The sequence below is a fragment of the Micromys minutus genome, assembly GCF_963924665.1.
Source record: "Micromys minutus genome assembly, chromosome: 1".
NCBI classification, from domain to species: Eukaryota; Metazoa; Chordata; class Mammalia; order Rodentia; family Muridae; genus Micromys; species Micromys minutus.
Window position 1 is genome coordinate 177,656,788 of NC_137969.1, and position 25,913 is coordinate 177,682,700.

A 25,913-nucleotide genomic window follows, 5' to 3' on the forward strand; every position below is an offset into this window, starting at 1 on the left:
CTACTGCCAGCAACAACAAAACCCCCATTCTTAATAGCAATGTGAGATGCCTAACTAATGGCAGAGATTAAACTGGACATACTTCAGCAAAGTGCTTCCTTGGCAACAAGAGCCAGATGTTTTTGAGATAGAGACAAAGCTACATAAAAAGAAATTCTACAAAGAAAACATTAATAAACAAATATGTGTTCTTTCATGTGAAGACTAAAAAAAAAAAAAAAAAGACAAAAAAACCAAAATTTGTTTCTTTGCATGCATCTTAATGTCCTTACATTCTAGGAGGGGAGAAGATGAATGAGGCCCATGGGAAAAGTGCTTTGAAGTTTTGGAGCTGATATGGATTTATCCATGCTGACACAACTATTGGTAGGTACTCTGGGCTAGGAAACTAATAGGCAGGCTTTCACATGTTTAAATAAACTTCACTGTGTGTGCCATAACATGTGAAAGAAACATCAGTAAATAATCTTAAGTTGCTAAGTAATAAAAGCAATTTTGGGGCAGGTGGTGGTGATGCATGCCTTTAATCCCACAACTCAGGAGGCAGTGGAAGGTGGATCTCTGAGTTCAAGGCCAGCCTGGTCTACAGAGTTAGAAGACATCCAGGGCTACACAGAGAAACCCTGTCTCAAAAACTAACTAACTAACTAACTAACTAACTAACTAACTAATAATAATAATAACTGTGGCGTAGTTACTAAGCAAAGAATACCACTTTTCTTGACAGCCTCATCATTCCTGATCAGACATAAACAAGTTTGTTTTAGGAACACATTTGAAGCTGGGGGAAGCTATTCCTAGCTCATTTCTGCTTCTCAAATTGTTCCCATCTCAGTAACTCAGGTAAAATGACACTCTTTCCTGTAAAAGCTCCCTCAGTGGTATCTTGAAGAATAAATCATACCTTCTATTGTGTTTCTTCTGTCTTACTTATTGCTGTGATAAAACACCATGACCAATATTACTTACAAAAAAAAAAAGCATTTAAATGGGCTTACAGGCTCACATTTCAACCCATACAGGAAGCAGAGAGAGTGCACTGGGGATAGAGTGAATCTTCTAAAATCTTAAAGTCCTCCCCCAATGACAATACCTCCTATTCCTTTCCAAATAATTAATGGAATGTTTTTGCTTCTGGTAAAAAAAAGCCTTACAAGACTGCTGTTTTTTCTTGTAAGCTTCTACTACTAATTAACATTTAAATGTATATATATTTAAAATTTGGATTAATTATAAAGTTAGAAAAAAGAAAATTAGAAACAGTACCAAAATATGCAGATATGTTAGGTGATATGTTCAGATTCATGCTTTGGGTTTTACTTGCTATTTACAAAAGCAAACACTCTTAAAAGCTGAATAGATCTAGTCTCAGTTTTATTTTCCTAATAGGATAATAAAAAGAACATGTAATTATTTTTTCAAATCAATTCTGCTGTCATGAACGTTTATCATTCCATACCAATGGGTTCCGCAGATGGTCTACATAAGCAGCCATACAGTAATTCGAAGTCGTTTTACTGGCTCATTTCTCCTTTTCCAATGTTCCACCCAAGAGAGTTCAATTTTAAGATTTGAGAGTTAAGAGATGGATCAAACATGCCAGGTCCTGCCCTAATGACTGCTGGAGACATCTTTTTGAAGTCAAGAATATTATTTAATTAACCACCTGCTGAATTTAAGATTTGGAGAAAGGGAAGTCACTTCGAAGTTTTCTCTCATGAAAAAAATGTACATCTAAAGGTCAAAAGAACAACAATGAAGTTCATTCCTATAGTAATGCTTACTTAATTACCTTATTTGGAGCTACATAATGGACATTCTAGTTTAGTCTCTTACCTAACTTTATAGGAGAGAAAACTGTTTTCTAAAAAGATTTACCAACTTGACCGAGATTACCCTGTGCTTCCCCACAGATTTCCAAGGTGAAATTTTCTAATAGTGAAAATCTACTTTCTAGGTGAAGTTAGAAATGGAGTCAATTGATCAAATATTCCAAGCCAAAATTGGCTGTCTTACCACAAAACTGTTAAGATTTAATTGTAGTATATAAGTAAACTACTGTAGAAAATAAGTTAAACTAAAAAGAGTCACCCATTGTACATACCAAAGGTAAATATTATGTATCAGTCATTTGGTGTATATTTTCCTAAGCATCTTTTTTAAGTTTTAAAAATGATTGATTTATTTTGATTTTATGTGTATTGGTGTTTGGCCTGCATGTATGTATGGCATGTGTATCTGTGAGAGGGAGTTGGAGCCTGTGGAGATGGAGCCACAGACAGTTGTGAGCTGCCATGTGGGTGCTAGGAACTGAACTCAGGACCTCTGGAAGAGCAACCAGTGCTCTTAACCACTGAGCCATTGCTTCAGCTCTTTCCGAAGTATTTTTAGACAAGTTGTCCAGTTTAATTTTTCTGTAACTCCCTCTTACAATAAAAATAAGCCTTCTATAAGGTGATATATTAATCATAAAACCATTTACCATGAAGGTCTTTAATAAATGTGTATACCTCGTTAGGAAGTATAACAAAAGAACACCAAGATATTAAGACATTTCTCTTTTTTTTTTTGTAGGGGACCCGACATTTTCTCTCCACAGTTCACTGCTTCCTAGGATGACGCATCTACAAACCTGGCAATCATATGCATTGTTCTACTCAAGAGTAATGTCGGTGATCCATTTTTCTGCCAATTGAAGGTCATCAACATTTAGAGAATTGGGTTGATTGACTACAGTCTTGTCCCTTAGAACATTTCTTTATTCAGGATGCAGTTGGTTGTCTCTACATGCTTTTTGGGTAGACTTCCTTGTGTATCACTCAGAGAAGGAAGTGAAACTATTGTTTTAAGTGCATATATTGGTCACACCTATCTGGATTATTTTGTCTTCACTAAATGGTCCCTTTTCTCTTGCTGATGCCCTCTGCAGTGATTACAAAAGCTTTTCCTTGGTATAGGTAATTTTATTTGCTATTTGGGAACAGTAAAGAGCTCACAGAAAAGGAAAATAGAACTGAATGGAAATGTAGAAAGGAAACAAACAATAACATATCACCATTACATACTTGTTCAAATAAAGTAACCCTTTTAAAGACCAGATTGGCCTTGAACTCACGGAGATTCACCTGTCTCTGCCTCCCTAGTACTGGGATTGGAGGAACATGCCACAACTTCCAGGCTCTAAGAAAGTAATTCTATGGAAAGCAAGACTCATTTTATAGTTTGATAATAACATCAATATGATAATATGGAGATAACAAAGAGATGAGTGAATAAATGCATTATTTGCCTAACTAAAAGGATTAGTCATAGGTTTTAATCACTTCAAAAAGTATCATCTGTACGAGTATCTACGTTTTTTTAAAAAAATAAAGTTGTAAGGAAAAAAAACTATCAAGTGGGTCAGTGAGTTTGCAAGGCATAATGGCTCTAACTGCAAATCCCATGACTTTCAAGGGTTGAAGCAGGGGATGCGGAATTACATGGCAGCTTTAGTTACATGAGATCCTGCCACAAAACAAAACAAAACAAAACAAAAACAAAAACAAAACTGCCATAAGAAGAAAAAGAAAAGATTCATGTCCACAATAATTTTATTACTAGAAGTATTCAGAGATTAGACTTTGAAAATTTAATTGTAGAAAGATAGATGGTTTGTCTGCTGAAACTGGAAATCCTATAATTTAAGTATGCATAAAAAGCTTATCCTTAAGACTCAGGCAGGAATATAGAAGTCTGGATATCCACAAAGTGTCCTGTAATTCTGCATTTGGTTTTGATTTTCTATTGAAAAATACCAGTTTCAGTCGATAGTGTTAGTATACTTACTACTGGTGAAAAGGGAAATTAAAACAGCACATTCTGAGGTTGTAAAGATTGTCTATGAAGGGAATTTGAGTTTTTCTTTCAAGGTGTGGCAAGGAATGGAGGAGCCTTTGCCTAGGAAGACAGTTGAACGGCAGTGTTTTAAAAGGGCACACAAACGTGCTGTCCCTGGCCAAACTAAAGTCCCTACTACATGCTGCCAGCACTCAGGTACACACAACAGTCTGCACACGCAGTCTCTTCTATTTACACACACTTTATTTAGAAACCTCACTAAACATTTGCTTTCCCTTAAGAGGTATACATTTTTTTTTTTTTTTTGAATCAGGGTCATGCTATATAATCTGCCTCTAACTCACAATTCTTTTCCTCTCAGCCACTAAAGTGCTGGGTTTCAGGAGACTGCTACCATGCCTGGCAACAGGTATAGTCTTTTTAAGAAAAGTGTTAATTATTCTTCATGTTAAATGACTTACAAAGCATGTTTTGAATTTTTTTTTTAAATTTGACAATAAAAAAGAAAAAAGGGAAGGGGAAGGAGAAGGATGAGAGACTGTGCCTCAGTTCTTGTTTGTCTCTGAGACAGTCTCTGGCAGCCCAAGCGAATGACTGCCTGCTGCAGTGAAGCCTGACTTTGAACTTCTGACCCTGCTGTCTCTGTCTCTGGAATACGGGGATCACAGGTGTCCATCCACTCTCTCTCCCTGGTTCCCTTTTAAGGAGACACATATGGCTAGATAAGCTTTGCTCTAAGGCTGGCAGCCCTAATGATTTCTTTGTAAACAATGCATGCTATGAATGTAATCCTGTTCTTTTGTTCTGGTTTTTGAGACAGGGTTTCTCTGTATAAGAAAGACATTCTTAAAGGCATGAGGAACAGGTATCGTCATCTCTAGTTAAGTCCCATATAGTTTTACCGTGGCCTAAATGCATTCAATATCTGGGTAGTAGATGTTTTCTCTGGCTGTGAGAAGAAACACTGAGGAAGATTAGCTGTAAGAACAACTACTACTAATTATCCTGGAAGAGTCTTTAATTTATTAATCTTCTCAACAGCAGGTTTTCTACAACACAGGCTTATTTCTATTATGAGCTTTATACATTTCTTACAGCTTAGGATCTGACTTTTCATAACAACGCCCTTCCCCAATTACTCAACACACTGGAATATCAAACTTATTGTTAAATGGATTATTAAAGTGAACGACTCGATCACTGTACATGAGTGGGCAGTCTTGAGTATAAATTAGGTGCTCTGGGATATGTGTGTTCTTTTGATCCTGGAGATGATATTAATGTACTGAAACACAGAAATAGCTTACTAACTGGTGAAAATCTGAACCAGGAATTAAAAATTGGAATATTTACTATTACTAGTAGAGTGTTCTTTTAAAGATATTTATTTTATGTGTGTGCACGAGTGTACGTACATATGCTGTATGCACGCATACATGTGGAGGTTAGAAAAGGGCACTGGATTCCTCAGAACTGAACTACACACAATTGAGAACTACCATGTTGGTGCTGACAAGCACACTCTGGTTCTCTGGAGAGTACATAGTGCTCCTAACCCTCAGCCATCTCTCCAGTCCAGAAACAAGTGCTCTCAGCTGCTGAGTCATTTCTCCAGCCCCTGGGAAAGAATACTACTTTTCTGTTCTGGTGCTAAAATTGGGCTAATTAAACCTTTATATTTAATACTTTATTTTCTCTAATAAACATTGGAGAAAATACTTAAGATGGATCATAGAAGCACAAAAGAAAAGTTCTTTGTCATCTTAATATCCCCAATTCTTAGAAATATTTAAATATTTGGTGCATCTCTGTGTTGAGCACTGTACTGTCAAAAATCATATAAAACTTTATCAGCTGATACAGTTTCTAAGTCTGTATGAATTTGTATGGTACAAGACAAGAAAACAGCCCAAGAAATATCTCTGGAAACAGAGCTTTTGAGCTTCTCAAGGTCACTAAGAATGTTACCTAAAAAAGTACTCTGCATTAATTAGATGTGTTCATAAAATATTGCACATCTTGCAGAAACCAAACAGGACACACTCAAACAGGTAAAGTCTGCTTTGATTTCAACACTGACTCCCTTTGAAAGTAGACAGACAGTCTATATTTCAAACAGAGGATAGGTATATCTTCTTATCAGATTATAAACACAATACCAATATTATTGAAGAGTTCATTTTCTCCAAACACCCAAGTTTTCTGTTAAATAAATACTGAAGCAATATTGAGTTTGGTTTTATGTCAGGATTAAGAAGCTAATGTTTGAAGTATCTCAGAATTACAAGTTGTTTAAATTTGTATTTCATATGCTGAATCTCCATCTTGAGGTTTTTGACCTGAGAATGTCCTTAGCACGTATGCCTCCCTCAGGCCCCATTTTTGTAAAGTGTAAATTGTAAACTTTGAATGGCAAAGAGAGAAAACTAAGTTGCTTGGAGAGGAATAAGAATATCACCTATTATCATATTTGGAACATTACAATTTATTCATTCATTTTCAATGTCTGTGTGAGAGAGAGCAACAGTGCCTGCAGGCACAGATGTGGAGGTAAAGGGACAAGCTGAGGGAGCTGACTCCTGCTTTTATCATGCGGGTCTTGGGACTTCATCTCAGGTAGTGACTGGTGGCAACAAATACTTTTACTGCTGAGTCATCTTGCTAGATCTTCTTGTCACCTTACATTTATTTATGCTGTGTGCATATGGAACCCAGGTCAACACGGGGTGCTCACTGATCACACAAAGACTAGCTTAGGCCAGTGAGCCCCAAAGATCCCTCTGTTTTAGCTCCCCAGAGTTCCAACTATTGGGATAGTCAGCATGCTGGCTTTAACATGGCTGCTAGGGCTTGATCTCAGGCCTCATCTGTTTTTGTTTCTTGTTTTCATGACATAATCTCACCGTGCAACTCTGTAGCTCCTGTCTCACTATTATAAACCACGCTGGCCCTGAACTTACAAGAGATTTGCCTGCTCTGCCTCCCGAGTGCTGGGATTAAAGGTATATGTCACTATGCCTAGCTTCAGGTCCCCCCTTGCTTCACAAGCACTTTACTGGGATTGAAATTCTTAGTTTTTTGAGACAGTTTTGTGCTAGCAAGGCTGGTCTGAAGCCCAGTCTGTAGGCAAGATCTTTTCACGTCCATATCCTGAACCACCATGCCTGGTTTATGAGGTGTTGGGGAATGACTACAGTGTTTTGTGAATGCTAGGCAAACACTGTATAAACTGAGCTACCCCCTCCCCAGCCTTTTCTGGCTTTTTAAAGAAATGTTATATTACCTAATTACAAAATAAGAGATCCCTGTCAGATATAAAATGATTTTGTAACATTATTTTTACTAATTAAAAGTACTTTTTAAATATTTCCTTACATTCTCTAAAAGGATTAATAGCAACATTTTATGAGTTTTAAAAAAAAAGCTCGACTGCAGAGGATAGGGACTACTAAATTACTTTTTACATAAATGTTAAACTTTCTAACTATAATCTAAATCTTCTGGAATTACAGTAAATATAATAGTATTAAATTATAACAAGACTTGAGTTTCAAAGCAACCTTGTTTAGAAAGGTACTTTGGATTTTTAATCCACTAATTCTAAGTAAGTATTTTGTCTATTACATTTATTTTATTGCTTACATTTAAGTAAAAAATTTTAGGGGTTAATGAGATGTCTCAGTGGTTAAGAGCACTAGCTGCTCTTTCAGAGAACCAGGGTTCAGTTCACAGTGCCCACATGGAAGCTTACAACCATCTGCATTTCCAGAGTGTCTGAAGCCCTCTTTAGGCCTTTGAGTGCATCAGGCACACATGTGGTACACAGGCATACATACAGAGAAAACACTCAAACATTAAAAAAATTAGAGAAGGGACTAAAGAATTTTACAGCACCTGGGTTTTTGTATATAGAATTAGCTTTTATCTTTGGAATTTCAATTTAAAATTTTGAAATTTTAAAATTCAAACATACCTTCATAAAATAAATCCTGTTCAAATAATGTAAATCAATTATTAACAATAGCAAGTAATATTTCAGAGAACTTCTATTATGCTGAGAGCAACTTAAAGAAACCTAAACTTGAAAGGCTCTCAAGTAGGTCTTGATTTAGTCACTGAATTCTATTTACCTTCAACCTAAAGTAGTAGAAAAGATTTGACATTGGAGAAGGCCTATGCATTCATCATCACCTTAGTCAACAGTCTTAACCATGAATACCTGACAGGCTTCCTCCTGTCTGGCCAACATCAGGCATTATTTGCTTCCACATGCAGACACACATTGCCAGGGCCACAGAACACATACTCAATAGGTTGTCACAATGACATTGTATCCCCTTTACTATGAGTATTGACAACACTAAGAACAACTGGAGCTTTTTAGTACAGTAACAGCTGCCTTTGTGAACTTAGACTTAGGACGCCCCAATTTAAACCTACAGTGCAATTTCTCACCTGATATCTCAGACTGATGCCTTCTGTCTTTCTCAAAACTTAAAAAAAATTAAATTTAGTGTGTTGGAAATATTAGGGCTTAAGCTAAGCAATGCATCACTCTATCAGGGCTATGTCCTTATGATTACTTCTATCAAAGAAGTAATACATGATGACAGAAAAAAATGTGACTTGTTTTACAAAAATATGTTTATAGGAAAGTTTTCAAGCCTACAGCTCTTTTGCTGAGGCAAGAACATTTGTATTTACAACACAAATCTGAAACACCTGCATGTTTTTCTGCATAACAGAGCATGTTTCTTTTGGCACAATGTTTCAATCTCATATTTGAGCAAAAATTTCTAAGTTAGTCATCCTCAGTGCTTGGCCAGAGGGCATTTAGTTTTGTTTAAAGTAAACCAATGAGACATATGACAGCACAGGAGATCTGAGAGCCCTTCCCCTGTATGTGTGCATGCAATTACCATCGGAAGCCTTCTTCAGCTCAGTTTTCAGTTTTTCCTTGTCTTCTACTAGCTTTTTATTTTCAGTTTCCAAAATGTGTTCTTCAGCATTGCCATTATTTTTTAGCACCTATCATAAAAGAGTTACAAGAAAAAATAAGCTCAGATTGCAACAGTTGGATATTTTTTGAATAAATTTAAATTATTGGACTTCATTAATTTGTCTTTTTAAGGATTTAATATCTTTTATAAAATACTTTTACTAATAGAAACCTGATAGCTAGCAAACACACAAAATTTTGTGAAGCTTGAACAGTAGCTCAGTTGTTAAGGAGACATGCTTTAACAGAGGACCTGTGTTTGATTCCCAGCATCCATGTGGAGTAGCTCACAACTCCTTATAAATCTAGCTCCAGAGGTATCCAATGCCTCAACCCTCTGTGAGCAACTACATGTACATTCATCTAACCCCACACATTCACAAGGACACAAACAAATATTCTTATAAATGATTTATTATAGCTGGGAGTTGGTGGCGTATACCTTTAATCCCAGTACTTGGGATGCAGAGGCAGGAGGATCTCCATGAGTTTGAGGCCAGCCTGTTTTACAGAGTGAGTTCCAGGACAGTTGGGAGTTACAGAGAAACCCTGTCTCAACACACACACACACACACACACACACACACACACACACACACACACACACACACATCAAAACAAAACATTTGCTCTTATTATGGATGATAGCTCCAAGATGAAAGTAAGAATTTCTGATGGGGCTATAATTAGAATTATGTTTTTAAATCCAATGTGACTGCCTTCTTTGGTTAAGGATGATTTTTTATGTTTTATGTACAAATCATCAGGCTATAATTGTATTATCGTGTCTACTGGAAACTAATTTTTACTCATGGAAGTATGTAAGAGTATGATGTTGCCAGGGTGAAGCTGGGTAAACGGGAAATGGCAGGGTGATTTCAGGAGAGGATCACAGAGTACCAAATTAGCCTTTTAATGTGGTTGATAATTTAAAATGCTCTTTATATTTCCAAGTCTAATCTGGATATGACAACGTCTGTAGCTTGTCTTTCCTAGGTAAGAACAATACAGATGTGAACAGTACAGTAACTGACAGAAACAACTAGAATGAGAATGTCTTGACTTGCATGCCTAGATAGAAATCATCCCTATTACTAAACATTAGACAATATATCAACCCTGGGCCAGCAAGATGGCTCAGAAAGTAAAGCCATCAGGCTTAACAATAAGACTTTGAGCCCAAAAACAACATAGTAAAAGAAAAACAACTCTATTTAGCAAGTTGTCCTTTGACTTCCACATGTGCGCCATGGAATGCATACCTTTTTTCACTCCCTACACACACACACACACACACACACACACACACACACACACACACACACTACAGAAAATTTAAAAAAATGAATGTTTAAAAAAACAGAAAGCAGATTTTAAAAAGATAAATTATATTTTAAATATAAGAGAGCTAGGAGATAGCTCAGTTGGTAAAGTGTTATCATACCGAGTTTGATCCCTAAAGCCCACATACGGAAACAGGCTTGATAAAGCCTGCCTACATTGGGTCGATTACAGGAGGAATATGGATGCTACTTGGCCAATCAGCCCAGCTTACTCCAGGAGCTCCAGATCTTGTCTCAAAAAACAAAGTGAACAGTACCTGCAGAATAAACCTGAGGTTGGCCTTTGACCTCTATGCTCATGTGCACACACATGCACATGGACTAGGACCCTCTCCTCAACACATACACACAACATAAATAGAAAATAAATGTCAGTATTCACAAGCCTGGGCTAGTACACTAAATGTAGTGGCAGCAGCTTAGCTCTGACATCTTCCATGGTCAGGAAGACATGGTGCTTTAGAATTTTCTACACCAGAGTGATTCATTTTCCATTATTTGTGGGTAATTTATCAGACAGAACTCACACAGTCTAGTGAGCAATGAGTGGCTGCAAATGTTTTAGCATGGGAGCTACTCTAAGAGATGAAGTGAAGAGAAGGCTGGTCTAGCCTTTGTTTGGTAGCTTTTATCTAATGGAAAGGAAAACAGGTACATAAAGGCTAAAGCAAGGACAGCATGGCACACTGTGCTGGAGGAGGCTAGGAGCAGGCAGCTCAGAGGACTTAACGCTCCAGTCAACCAGCTACTTTTAGTTTTGAAGAGATCAGAGGTCCAAAGAATAGTCTGAAACACAAAGACCATCAGACCTTTAAGAATCAAAAAAGGTGCCTCTAAAAAAGCAGAATGAGAACTTCTCCAAGCCTCTTTTAATTTGTTGCTTACTTCACATTCAAAACTATTTTAGCCTAGAACAGAAAAGCTACATTTGTGAAGTCAGAATAGATTTAGAAACATAAAGCTTACTTTGGACGATTGCCACGGTGGGGGTGATTACCAAAACTGGGAAGGAGTTGCAGGGTGTTTACAGTGGAAAAGCTGGGCCTGTGGCAGTCTTGTGAACAAGCTTTTGTTACTGCGTCTATGCAGCTGCTTCAATTGCTTCTACTGCTTCATGCTGGAGAGAGACCCAGAGGTCTGCAGTCTGCAACTCAACAGCCACAGTTCCAAGAGCACAAGTCTTCACTCCCATCGCCCTCTCGTCCACCAGGAAGCAGGTGAGGGGTCATGGAGTACTGAGTAAAGCTCCATGCTGCCATTTTGAAGCAGTTCAGTTTAGATTAACTGATGGCAAGGCATGAATGAGCACGTCAGAGCGAGAAGACGAGGCAGGAAGATTGTGATTTACCTTTTTTATTCTTTTTTCCTCTTTTCTGGGATGTATTTATTTTTATGTGTATGAGTGTTTATCTGCTTGTATGTCTGTGTACCATGTATGCTGGTGCCCATGGAGGCCAGAAGAGGGTATCAGATACTCTGGAACTAGAGTTATAGATGGTTGTGAGCCACTATGTGGATGCCAGAAACTGATCTCAGGGTCCTATGGAAGAGCAGCAATTGCTCTTAACCAGGGAGTCATCTCTCCAGGCCCAATATTGTGATTTCAAGAACAGTTTGGACTACTTAAAGAGAATCTGCCTGGAAAAAATGAGCAAAGAGTTAACTGTTCTTTCATAATTATCTCATCTCTTTAACTGAATTATTAGAAGAGAAATGAGCCTTGGGCACCAAATAGGCTTCAGTTTCATAGGACAGCACAGGGCTGAGGGGGCAACATTTGTGGTTGTAAATGTGGGAGCTACACTACAGCCAGGCTGCATGGCCGCAAACTTCCTGTACTGTTTTTTTTTTCCTTTCCCTGCCTGTTTTCTCAACTATAAAATGTAGACAATACAACCTCATGGAAACGTTTAAGAATTAAGAGTTAATAGCTTACTATGAAGCACTTAAAGTCACAATTGGCATAGAGTTAACTATTATTTACAGGCACAGAACCTTGAAATTCAAAACCTCTGAGGTGCCTTGCCCTAGGTCACACTGTTGATTACTGTAGTACTGAAATGTAGATCACATATTTTCTACAGGATAATATCCTTCATATATGCAATAAAGAGGTATTTTAGCAATTTTATCTTTCTTTCACTTAATACTTCAAAGCCCACGTGAAATAAAAAAATTGAAAAAAAATTCTTGCCTATGGTTTTTATTGATTATACTCCCATTTGTTAGATTCTGAGAACTGACAGGATTTATCCAGTTTACAAACTTCCTTCTTACATCTACTAGCTTTAGTGTAGCATATCTGATAACCTAGCCCACTGGTGCCTCTTCTGATGATCGGGGACCACTGACTGAGTCCGAGCTATTCAGCCATCAAGGAATCAGAACAACATGGAATCAAAAGGGGGAGAAAAGACAAATTGTGGGAGGGCCAGGAATTAGCAAGCAGGTAATAAATTTCCTACTATGAGTGACTGGCTTTGAAAATAATTCCAAAGGAAGAGTTCTAAAGTTCACTTGAAGAAGTGATGCTTTGAAGGACAGGGCTAATTGAGCTCTATTAGTTATGATGCACACGTGAAAAATATAAAAATTATAAAAACATTGCCCACTTACAGTTCAAGATCAGGGGGAAACAAGTAAAAGGGAGAGTGCGCATCAGTGGTGGCCATGCATCACTCTAAGACGCTGACAGCCTCAGAGCACTAGAAAGAGATGAAAGCCTTTCTGAATATGGTCATCATACACTAGATGATGATCTTACACTGTGAAATAGATCAAAAGGTCCAGAATCAAGCAAACAAGATTAAAGTACAAAACGGAACTGATTATGTTATGAAACAAACATCTCCCTGTAAAGAAAGCAAAAAGTACTTATTACTAGCTTTTGTATACAGACCGTACCTACGTCTTCATTTCTAGAGAACACTATTACTAAAAGAGGAAGTACAGAAAACATCGATGGATCCATCAATGCTTTTTCACATCAGAATAAACTTTGGTGAGACGCTCAGTACGTAAAGTGAGGCTCACGTGCTATGTGAGCCTGGTGACCTGGGTTCAAACCCTTGAAACTCAAGTAAAGATGGAGAAGAACTAATTCCTAAAAGGTGTCCTCTGATCTCCACAGACTGTGGCATGCACATATCATATATCATGATTACACCATAATATTTTTTTAAAAAGAACAAAACAAAGTAAATGTAAACTTTTTAACATGCTGTTTTCACAAAAGATGCTAGTAACAGCCTGTTCATAAAGAGGCATTTTAAAAAATTCTCTTTCTATGAAAGGAGGTCTTTCCTTCCTTTTTTTGTTACCATCTAATGTCATAAAAAGTAAAACAGAAATTCTGAGAAGGAGGTGATGAGTGTTATGAGCTCCCAGAGCCTGTCTGCTGGCCACACGCTGGCTTCCTGACTCCCAGCTGGTGGCAGGAGATGCTTGCCGCAGCAGGCCTTTTTTAAAGGCTGGGCTTTAAGACTGAGCTCTGGGTTCTCAGTGTTTACTGGTGAACAGGGCATCTCTTTAGTTTGTAATAGAGAAATAATCTCAATGCATGATTATAAAACTACTTTCCTCAGGAAAATGCGTTTCATTTGTTAATAGTTCCAGACTCTTTTTTTTCTAAGAAAAATTAATGGAATTATTATGAACTGAAATGCTGAATCTATAAAATTATTAGGTTTTAAAATTCACAATAATTTTGTGTTTTCTTTCTTCCTTCCTTCCCTCCTTGTTTTTCTTTCTTTCTTTCTTTTTCTTTCTGTTGTGTTTTTATTTTTTTCCAATAGGGCAAACCTCAATATTTGAGACACATACATTCTCTGGCTATCAGAAGATATAAGCAACATTAAGAATTTTATAGAATTATGTAAAATCATCATTGTAGTCTCAATAATTTCTCTTAACTTCCCATAAAACAAATCATTCTGTAACTGAAAGTGAAATGGACACAGAAAATTATAAAGATTTAAATTAGGTTATGAGGTAAAATTAATTCCTAAAAGTTGCCCTCTGGTCTCTACACATAGACATGTACAGTCTATTAATGGTAATAGAGGACTTCAAATATCTAATCCAAGAATGCCATATTCTGGGTATGACATGTCACTGTGATCTTCAACTCACAGTAGCTATGGTTACTTGTGCTGGGCCTGCACCAGATTGGCCCTGTCAACAGTCAGTCATAGATGGACATAGGACCCTCCCTCTTCCTGATGAACTACTGACTATTGAGAGATTCAGGAAGAGGGGAGTAACTGTCATCAGATGAGTATCCAGTGGTGAAGCCACTAAAGCTACAATGGAGAGTTCCACGTCCATGGTCACAGAAGGCCTCAGTTAAACTCAGTGCATCATAAACCAACAATGGATGAAGGTGGAAAGGGGGACAGAGGCTTGGGATGGGTGGGAGGGGACAAGAGGGAGCAGGAGTAAACAGAATGCACTGTATACATGTACGAAATTGTTTAAGAAGAAATTCAATTACAAAAAACTATTAACATATGCATGCTCCTGTTCTCCTCTGAGATCCTCCACCCAGCATCTGACTCAGACAGATACAGACACCCACAGCCAAACAGGGGATGAAGCTTAGAGACTTTTATGGAAGAATAGGAGGAAGGATTGCTCCCAGAAGGGTATAGGAACCCTACAGTAAGACCAACAGAGTCAGCTAAGCTGGACCCTTGGGGCTCTCAGAGTCTGAACCACCAACCAAGAACATACATGAGCTGGACCTGGCCCTCCCCACATTTATGTAGCAGATGTGCAGCGTAGTCTTCATGTGGGTCCTGAACAACTGGAGCAGGGGCTATTCCAAAAGCTGCCTGTACATGGAGTATGTTCTATCTGGGCTGCCTTGTCTGGCCTCAGTGGGAGAGGAAGTGTCAGGGCTGGGGGCTCCGGAGGGAGGATGCCCAGGGAGGCCCACACCCACGCACAGGTGAAAAGGAGAGAGGAAGGGCTGTGGTGGGGGGGGGTCGACCGTGAGTGGAGCGATGAGCAGGATGTGAAGTGAATCAGTATAAAAACACATACATAAATAAGATATTTCATGCATGCCCCCACAGTTCATAGAAACAGGACCACTGGTACTGATTTGTACGAGGAAAAGTGTGGAAACAAGCAACCCTAAAGAATAGTGATCAGCTGGGCAGTGGTGTCGCACACTTTTGACCTAGCACTCAGGAGCTAGATGGGTAGGAAGACCTCTGAGTTCAAGGCCAGCCTCATTGACCGGGGTTTCTTCGAAACACAACAACAAACAATAAAAAAGTAATCATTCCTTAGATCAGCGCTATGGTCGCTGTCCCTTTCTCCTGACAAATTATAAAAAATTTGATGCTAAAAATAGTACATTTCTCCTTGTTAACATTAACAGTATCCACACAATTTGTATGAAGAAAATTAAATACCAATTTTAGTTTTTCATTCTCCTCCATGAATCTCTTGGCAGCCTTATTGGTATTCTCTGCTTGGATTTTAAGCACTCCTTTGTTTGATATTTCTTTTGCCAGCTGAGTAATAAGCGTAACCAGACGTCTCAGCACTCTGAGGGGGGAAAAAACAAAGCAAATGAAGTTCAGAATGATGTGTAGTTAGATTAATCATCAGGAACTCTGGCTTCAACACAAATAGCCATTGTCAAATAATTCCGTCAGGTCTAAAGAAATGGTGGTGGAGGCAACACTTAAATGAGACATTTCCTTTTTGCTATCCATGTCTGTCGGTTAAAACAAGCTGGGCTTCGCTCCTTGCATCCTCTGTTAGAATACAAGCATTAGAATGCAGAGCTGGAGAGTGCCCCCACTGCATTAGGAAAGCTAGCTAGCTAAGGCAGTGCAGGAGGTGGCTGGGTGACCAGCTCAGGCCCTAACCCTAGGGCTTTGAGTTGGTTTACCCTAACATCCACCCCATCTATGTATGATCTTGCTGGAGTGTGTGAAGGGACGAAGCTTCGGAGCTGCAGGATCTCCATGACACAGGGTAGTAAGATATCCAAGAGAAGTGCCGGTGAGGATCCAGTACAGATAGCATAGAAGTCAGAGGCTCCAACCAGACCACTCATTTCGATGAACATTTGCATGTAAAAGATGTGTGAGCAAAAGGGTATACTTATGTGACACACTAAAGCTTTCACAACAAGATTGTTTTTATCCTATCTTCTTTTGTTTTTTCAGGGGGAGGGTTTCAAGGGTGGGGGGCAGAGAGGAACATACAGATGTAGCAGTGTCTCGTAGCTTTTGGCACAGAGAGATTTTCCTTTTTCAAGCCATTAGCCTAAAGTAGTCAAATGAAACTTGAGCTAATTTGGTTTTTTGAGACAGTGCCTATCTGCATATCCCTGGCTGTCCTGGAACTCACTCCCTAGACTGGACAAGCATTAACCTCAGAGATCTGCCTGCCTCTGCCTTCTGGGTGCTGGGATTAAGGGTGTGCCCTCCACTGTCTTCTGGATGCTTGAAAGACCAGCAAGAAAATCTCCATTGTTATTGTTGTTGAATTTGCAGTTTAAAGGTCATTTTGTGAGGGGATGCACGTCCAAAATGCGAACGTTGGTTCGTTTACATGTGACCCACACCATTAAGACTCTTCTCTTACTCTACAGCGGTTATTTACGAAGGAACTGCTATGTCAGGTATTAGGGACAAACTTCAAGCTTAAGTTCTCATTGGAGATATTTATTTTGTATTTTTGTGTGTTTATTTATTTTTGTTGTGTTCAAGACAGGGTTTGACTATATAGCTCTGGCTGTTCAGGAAGTCACTATGTAGGCCAAACTGGCCTTGAACTCACAGACTATCTGCCTCTCTTTAATCCCAAGTATTAAAGGCATGCCTGGCTTCAGGTTGGAGATATAAACAGTATTCAGCTGCGATTGTGAATGGCACTAGAAGTTAAGTCTTAACTAGAAGTTAAGTACTTCGTACTTTGTTAGAACTGACAGCCGCAGGGCTACCACCCAGCTCTGTGGAGAGTCATTATCTCTGTGCAACCTGATTTCTCACCCCTAACAATAACTGTTCCTCAAACACCTGAAAAACAAACAAACAAAGCCTGGGGGAGGGAAGAGTCTAGAATAGCAGGTACAATGACACAAGTGAAGGACAGAGCTTTCACAGTAACTTGTTTAGAGAATGACCAGGGAAGGAGTGTGGGAGTGAAAGGCACTGATGTTTTGAAGAGTAGGAGATGGAACTGAAAGTCAGCGTCAGCGACCCGATCACTCAAGACCGTCTGCAGCCAGCAGAGCTACACATTGTAACTTCCCCCCTTATTTTAGAGATGGTAATTTAATTACATATCTCTTTTCCCTTTTCTCCCTCCAAACCCTCACATATATCTTTCCCAATTCTCCTTCAAATTCATGTCCCCCCATTTTACTAATTGTTATTGAATATATACATATATTCCTAAATATAACCTGTATAATGCTACCTGGATGTTTTCAGGGCTGAACATTTGGCACTGACAACCAATTCGCAGGCTCTTCCTTCTAAAGGCCATGCCTTCCATCCCAAGCTTTCTTTAGTGTAACTAAGATTTGTTACTTGAATGATGTCATCTACATTCTTTTATGAAGATGTCAATGAAAAGATCGTAGTGTAAGTAGAAAAAAAACAAAAAGAGAATTCTATAAGTATTAAAACTGTGCTTGTACATTTTTTTTACTTACAGCCAAAAAAATAATGAGAATCCAGAAATATAAAGATTTCTTTGAGACCTGAAGAGCTTCATCTGTGTGTGCTCATAGGCACCAGGTGTGCTGGCTGAGTTCTTCTCAGCGACATTAGTGGATGAATACTTCCTTACTTCTCTCACTGCGTCTGTGAAGAGACAGAGAACACTACTTTTGGTTTTTAAGAAAACATTTTTTTTTTTTTTAAACAACAAGGAGTTGTAGAATAACCTACTAGCCTTTTAAACAACGAACTTTAGATATGCCTTTCTTTCTGTCTATCCCTCTGGAGTACCTGACAGGGTATTATGCTCAAAGACAGAAGTTTGTAAATGGATAATAGTGGCAATTTGTGAATCACTTTACAATCATTCCTCTGTGGCTTACCTGTCACCTCATTGTCAAGTAAGATCTACTGTGAAGTTTTATCTCTTACCCCTCCATTTCTGTGCATGACTAAAATTCAACTTGCTGTCAGGAACAGATATAATCCTGCCTCTCTTAAAGTGCCAGCATCCTATTACACTGTTACTTTAAATCAGACTTCAGGACTGTTTCATTGCACTAAAATTTCTTTTGTTTTTTATTAGAAACTTTATGAATTTGTATTTCAAATGTTATCTACTTTCCAGGTTCCCCCCTCTCCCATTCCCTCTCCCTCTGCTTCTATGAAGATGTTTCACCTCCCACCCACACACTTCCACATTGCTACCCTGGCAGTCCCCAACACTGGGGACCAAGGCCTTCTCCTCCTATTGATGCCAGACAGTGCCATCCTCTGCTACATATGTGACTGGAGCCATGGGTCTCCATGTGTACTCTTTGGTTGGTAGTTTAGTCCCTGGGAGTTTGTGGGGGGGCATGGCCTGGTTGGTTGATATTATTGTTCTTCCTATGGGGTTGCAAATCTCTTCAGCTCCTTTATTCCTTTCTCTAACTCCCCTGTTGGTGTCCACGAACATGTCCAGTCCCAAGGTTAGCTGCAAGCATCCTCATCTGTATCGGTAAGGATCTGGCAGAGCCTCTCAGGAGACAGCTATATCAGGCTCCTGTGAGCATGCACTTCTTTGCATCCACAATATTGTCTGGGTTTGGTGAATGCATACGGGATGCATCCTCAGGTGGGGGAGTCTCTGGTTGGCCTCTGCTTCAGTCTCCCCTTTACTCTTTGTCCCTGTACTTCCTCCTTATTTCATTCCCCTTTCTAAGAAGGACTGATGCATCCACATTTTCCTCTTCCTTTTTCTTGAGTTTCATATGGTCTGTGAATTCTATCTTGGGTATTTCTAGCTTTTGGGCAAATATCCACTTATCAGTGAGTGCACACTATGTATGTTCTTTTGTGATTAGGTTACCTCACTCAGGATGCTATTTTCTAGTTCCATCTATTTGCAAAGAATTTCATGAAGTCATTGTTTCTAATAGCTGAGTAGTGTATATGTACCAAATTTTATGTATCCATTCCTCTACTGAAGGATATCTGGGTTCTTTCTGGCTTCTGGCTATTATGAATAAGGCTGCTATGAACATAGTTGAGTATGTGTCCTTGTTATATGTTGGCAGCATTTTTTGGGTATATTCCCAAGAAGTAGTATAGCTGGGTCCTCAGGTAGTACTATGTCTAAATTTCTGAGGAACCACCAGACTAATTTTCAGAGTGGTTGTACCAGCTAGCAATCCCACCAACAATGGAGGACTGTTCCTCTTTCTTTACATCCTAGCCAGCATCTATTTTTTTTTTTTTTTTAATTTTATCTTAGCCATTCTGATTGGTGTGAGGTGAAATCTTAGGGTTGCTTTGATTTGCATTTCCCCAATGACTAAAGTTGTTGAACATTTCTTTAGGTGCTTCTCAGCCATTCGATAGTCCTTAGTTGAGAATTCTATTTTTTAGCAATGTTTCCATTTTTTAATAGGGTTATTTGATTCTCTGGGGTCTAACTTCTTGGGTTCTTTGTATATATTGAATATTAGCTCTCTATTGGATGTAGGATTGGCAAAGATCTTTTCCTATTCTGTTGGTTGCTGTTTTGTCCTAAGAACAGTGTCCTTTGCCTTACAGAGCTTTGTAATTTTATGAGGTCCCATTTGTGTATTCTTGATCTTAGAGCATAAGCCATTAGTGTTCAGAAAAATTTCCCCAGTGTTCATGTGTTCAAGGCTCTCCCCTACTTTCTCTTCTATTAGTTTGAGTGTATCTGTTTTATTTTTCTGATTTTATTGAGTATATTTTATTTACATTTCAAATGTTATTCCCTTTCCCAGATTCCCTTCCATATCCCCTATCCCATCACCCCTCCCCTGCTTCTATGAGGGTGTTCACCCACCCACCCACCCACCCCCTCCCGCCTTCGCACCCTGACATTCCTCTACACTGCAGCATCAATCCTTGGCAGGACCAAGGGCTTCTCCTCCCACTGATGCCCAACAAGGCCATCCTCAGCTATGTGTACAGATGGATCCATGGGTCCGTCCATGTGTATTCTTTGGATAGTGGTTTATTTAGTCCCTGAGAGCTCTGGTTGGTTGGTTGTTCTTATGGGGTTGCAAACCCCTTCAGTTCTTCCTCTAACTTCCCCATTAAAGACCCTGTTCTCAGGTCTATGGTTTGGCTGCAAGCATCTGCCTCTGTATTTGTTGTGTTCTGTCAGAGCCTCTCAGGAGACAGCTACATCAGGCTATTAAGGCATTACATGATGGAGAGAGGTAGGCGGAGAAAAGGGAAGAAATTGGAGTAAGAGGAAGAGAAAGAAAGGGAGATCAAGACGGAGCTTGAGAAGGGTGATCTGGACCTAGGTGAACTTAATTGGCACTAGGTAGATATAAATCTTTTAAGGAATTTTATAGGTCTTATATCTCATATAGAAGGGCAATTTGTATCTTTGTCTATTTGATGTAATCTTAGTGTATAGAGGGTTTGTGGATTGAGAGTTAGATATATAAACCTGTATGGAAAGCTATCAGATTAGAGACATATTTATGTTGGGCGATGGGTAAAGTAATTCCAGAGGCAGTCATGCAGACGGGGTGAGACTTGGGGGGCAGCTGGATTGAGTGGCGGCTCCATATTAAGCAGTACCCGCGGAATGAGACTGTGGGGGCTTATAAAGAGTTAAACCAATTTTTATATAGTATTTACTGCAACATCAGGCTTCTGTCAGTATGCACTTCCGGGCATCAGCAGTATTGTCTATTACTTTAAATAAGACCTCAGAACTATTTCAGTGCATGGAAATTCCTATTTGCAGGCTGGAGAGATGGCTCGGTGGTTAAGAGCACTGACTGGTCTTCCAGAGGTCCCAGCAACCACATGGTGGCTCACAACCATCTGCCATGGGACCCGATGCCCTCTTCTGCTGTTTCTGAAGATAGTGACAGTGTACTCATATACATAAATAAATAAGTAAATAAATATTTTTTAAAATTCCTATTTGCATGACTAGTTACACAAGATTCAGACTATGCTGCACTTACTTCACAATAGTTCAGACACTATCTCTGAATCATGCCACATTTTTATCACTCCAAATAAAATCCCAACAAGGTACTACACAAGCTTCAATTCTCTTACCTCACATTTGGATACCATTTATTTGACTGAAAATCTTTATTTCCAATACCATCAGGTATACAGGCTCATTTGCTGTGTGTTACAACATATACAAAGGTAGTTTTTTTGTATTGTTTTTTTAGATAGGGTCTCACTGTGTAACTCTGGCTGTCCTGGAACTCAGTATGTTCATCAAGCTGGCCTTAAACTCAGAGACCCTTACGCCTTCCAAGCTCTGGGATTAAAGGCCTGCGCCACCACCGCCCGGCTGGATGATTATCTGGCAGTTGTGTGGTAACATTTTCTGCCTTGGAGATGGAGTTCTCAGAGTCCATAGAGGTAAGAATGATGGAAACAGACATGCAGAGGTAGAAAGGGTAGTTCAATTACTACTACTAGTCCTTCTGCAGACTCTGCCTTCCCTTACCTGTACCCCACTGAAACAAGTCATTTTATTATACAACTTTTCCTTCCTTCCTTAATTCTTCTTTCTTGCTCAAGTCAGAGCAAGCTGGTTTTGAATAAATATAGCCAAAAGAATCTACTATGGCTCTATTTCCTTACACAGGTAAGAGATAGCCTTCAGTAGACATTTTGATACCTTTTAAAAAGCTGAGATTATTTTATTCTTTTATTTCACAGATACAACTGCCAAATTAAGAGAGACAGAATGTCATTCCGAAATCATTCAGGTGGTCGGTGGCTGAGTAATGGTCAGCTTTCTCTACCTGTTTACGACTTTATTCTGTTGTCGTATGGATGGAGACCCAGGGCACAAGGCTAACATTAACATACCACGTCACATACTGACATTTTCAAGTAAAATACAAATCCACTCAAAACCTGATACAATTTCCCTCCTGAGGTTTTGTTTTGTTGTTGTTGTTTTGAGACAGGCCCTCACTATACACAGCTCTGGCTGTCCTTGAACTCACAGAGCTCTATCTACTTGGCTGGTTTTGCCTTGTGAGTGCCACCACAGCTTCCCTTCCAGTCTTTAACAATTCTATACTCCTTCACAGTGGATGCTCTCACTTTAATAAAGAGATCACCTCCACCTCAAAGGTTGGGGTTTGGAACATAACACATTTTTGCATAAAACCTTAAACACAGTGGTGCAGGTTCCACTTTGGTACCAGTAAACCCACTTAACCCAACATGAGAGTTACAAGGAAGTTCCTAGGGAAACATTTTGCAATGTATATTAAAAGCTAAAGTAGCAAGGAGTGACACTTGCAAGAAGTGGGTAGGTAATCTTAGACAAGTCACTTCATCTTGCTGGTCTCAGTCTTTTCTAAAAGAACACGGTGATTACGAAGGCTTGTGGAATTTCTGTTTAAAAACCTTAAAGCTCTGCTTTTAATGTAGTAAGTATTACCAGGAACATTTTCTAACCTGCTGAAAACTCAGGCTGCAGAATTTCTGTAAAATGCTTATTATCAGACATGCTTGGATTTAGGCTGTTTTTGCTGCTGTTGTCAAGAATTTTGAAATTTCAATCTCTTAAATATTACTCAAATGTAAACATGAAATTCACTTACATTTTATACATACATTATAGATGTAAGCCTGAAGTTAATTCCAGACAATGTTTTTACTGTTCTTGGCTTTGGACTCTAATCTATCACACAAAGTGAGAGGTGAATCTTCCACCTGTGCCAGCATGCTCATGCAAAGTGTTCTCAATTCTTTAGATTCAAATTTTAAACTCAGCATTTTTAGTTAAGTATGCTCAATCTGTCACTTCTATAATCCTACCCTATGAATTCAAAATTTGAAGAATTTGTCATATTTGCTTTGTTTTCCAATCCAAAGTCTCATTGGTATTTTCCACCAAGTATTTCAGCATGTGTCTTCTCAGACATAGTCCTATGTAAAAACTATTAGAAACTTTCTTCTTTTCAATCCAAGGGATAGACAAATGTTTTAAGCAAAGGATAAGCAATGGATGTTTTTAGGGCTTACCAGCTATAATATTAAACTCTGGAGTTGTCCATGAAAATAGGCACAGACCATGTGGTGCTTGAATAGGTATGGTACCCAGAAACTCATGTGCTTGAATGCTTGGAGGGAGTAGCACTATTAGGAGGTGTGGCCTTGCTGGAGGAAGTGTGTCACTGTGGGGATGGGTTTTGAGGTCTCCCATGTTCAAGCTACACCTAATATGTGTGGCACACAAGTTTCCCGCTGATTTTAGACCAAGATGTTGAACTCTTAGCTCCTTCTCAAGCACTGTGTCTGCCTACATGATGTCATGCTTTCCACCATGATGATAACGGACTGAACATCTGAAACTGTAAGCCAGCCCCTATTAAATGTTTGCCTTTATAAGGGTTGCCTTGGTCATAGTATCTCTTCACAGCAACGAAAACCTAATTAAGACAGACCATATGCAAAAGCAAGAATAGTGATGTTTCAATAAAACTGTATCTACAAATATAGGTTTCTGACCCATAAGAAAAGTTTACTAATATTACCTCTAATAATCAATATTAAAAATTTTGCAGTAGCCACTAAAGCTGTTGCTTCTAATCAGGTCTCAGTGAAAATTCGCACTTGTCTAAGAATCTCTTAAGAGTCTATTATTCCATTCGTTTGCTGCAAACAGGTGTGGTGCCTAGGACACCATGACAAAGACTAACTGCCAATCATTTAGCAGCTTGAAAGAAGACCACTTGTTATTGCATTTAAAACTTTAAAGTAACCTAAAAGAGGTTAAGACTCCCTGCACCTGAAATATATATATATAATTAATATATATTATATATGTATATAAAATAGTACCAAATATGTATCCAAATAGCCATAATTACCTTAATATCAGTATATAAATTTTTTTCAATATATCAGTAACATCAACCTAACCAATCAAAACCCAGATAATTTATTGAAAAGAACTGGATTCAAAGGAGGAATGTAGCTAGTACTTACCTAGAAACAGAACAATCAATAATATTATAATAGTAAGAAATGCTTTGTTCCAAAAACTTGCAATCTTACTCCAGACACTAAATGAAAAAATCTTCTGCCATCTGTAAAGCAATACAATTAGATTAGATAAGCAACCAACCAAACAACAAACAAACCAAGAGCAGGTCCTGAAGTGTTTTTAAAATACGGAAAAATATTTTGATAATAGCATGGCAAAAATGAGACATTTAATTTTAAAAGTTGTTCATCCTCTTTCATGACAGAATAACTCATGAAATTGAAAATAATTATTTTTAATTATTTGATATTTGATGGTTTGAATATTCTAAAATAAACTTTTTTTTTCTTTTGGTTTTGGTTTTTCTGAGACAGGATTTCTCTGTGTATCCCTGGCCATTCTGGAACTCTAGACCAGGGTGGCCTTGAACTCAGAGTTATGCCTGTCTCTGCATTCTGAGTGGTGGGATTAAAGGTGTTTGCCACCACTGCCTGACTGAAAATACCTTTTAAAATGCACACATGCCTCTAGACTCCACAGTGTAGAGGGTAGAGGTCAGTCTGAGATGTTCTTTAGGAGGCCGGCCTTTCCACCTTGCTTAGATACCCGAGCTTCACTGATAAGGGCAGGCTGACTGGCTAACGAGCTCTGCTTTTGCCTCTCCAGCACTGGCATTGTAAACCTCTGCAGCAAACCTGGCTTTTCCCCACAGATTTTAGGAATCAAACTAAGGTTCTTGACCTTGCATGACAAGCATTACCAATTGAACTGTCTTACTAGCCCAAAAGGATTTCTTAAACTGTCACACTTTGGATAAAAGCTACTTCTTTTTCCCTAGTTGGAGAACTGTCTCAGAAATGATGGAAGTCTTTTGATCTAACAATTAGGATCACTAATTCTCTAATTATTTATTAGACACGGTGTCTTGCTGTGCGGCTCAGAAACTGCAGTTCTCTCGCCTTAGCCTGCTAAGTGCTGCAGGTATAAGCAGGAACTAACATGTTTGGCTTCCGAAAGTTGATTTTTATATTGTGTGCTTCTAGCATTTACACTACATAAAATCATTTCTTTCTTTAACCAAAAAGGAATCTAAATGACTGAGATATGGCATATATGCAAAATGAGAAAAGTAAAATCAAACTTACGTATATATCTTGATTAACATTTACGCATGTAAAGACTCATGATCTATCCATTACCAAGGTCAAGGTCTGAACAGAGGAAACAAGATGAGCAAATAGTCTAGACAGATTGAGCGGCATAAGCAATGGCACAGACACGTGTAAGCTGCCCTGGAATTGGAAAGGCCTCAAATGTCGAACCTGAGCATTTTACATTTCTAATACATGGGGTCAAAAGGAGGAGGTATCAAGGTAGCTAGCATGTGGATATACTTCAGAAACACAACTGAAAGTTTCTACTTTAAGGTATGACAACTTATTAACACAATTTGAAGGGAACTCTCAACAATAATTAGAAGACAGATACAGGTGAGTCAGTTCTTTTGGCCTTGATGACCAAATTCAAAGCATTTTATGGGCACTATTTAAATTTAACAGTACAGACTT

General features: G+C 38.7%; 1 protein-coding gene and 1 pseudogene across 3 annotated transcripts in view; both read right to left on the minus strand.

Annotated features, from left to right (window-relative positions):
• The window catches only part of LOC308419540 (actin, cytoplasmic 2-like), a 1,056,985-nt pseudogene that overhangs the window by 412,103 nt on the left and 618,969 nt on the right, over positions 1–25,913 (minus strand). The window lies entirely within an intron of this gene.
• Positions 1–25,913, minus strand: part of DUS4L (dihydrouridine synthase 4 like) — a 60,070-nt gene that overhangs the window by 13,477 nt on the left and 20,680 nt on the right. For both annotated transcript variants that reach the window (XM_080915330.1, XM_080915329.1), the window contains 4 exons: positions 24,348–24,448; positions 17,864–18,014; positions 15,603–15,738; positions 8,760–8,868 (listed from right to left, as the gene is read on the minus strand). In XM_080915330.1, coding sequence (XP_080771456.1) covers positions 8,760–8,868; positions 15,603–15,738; positions 17,864–18,014; positions 24,348–24,448 — 497 coding nt within the window. The remainder of the gene's footprint in view (positions 1–8,759; positions 8,869–15,602; positions 15,739–17,863; positions 18,015–24,347; positions 24,449–25,913) is intronic.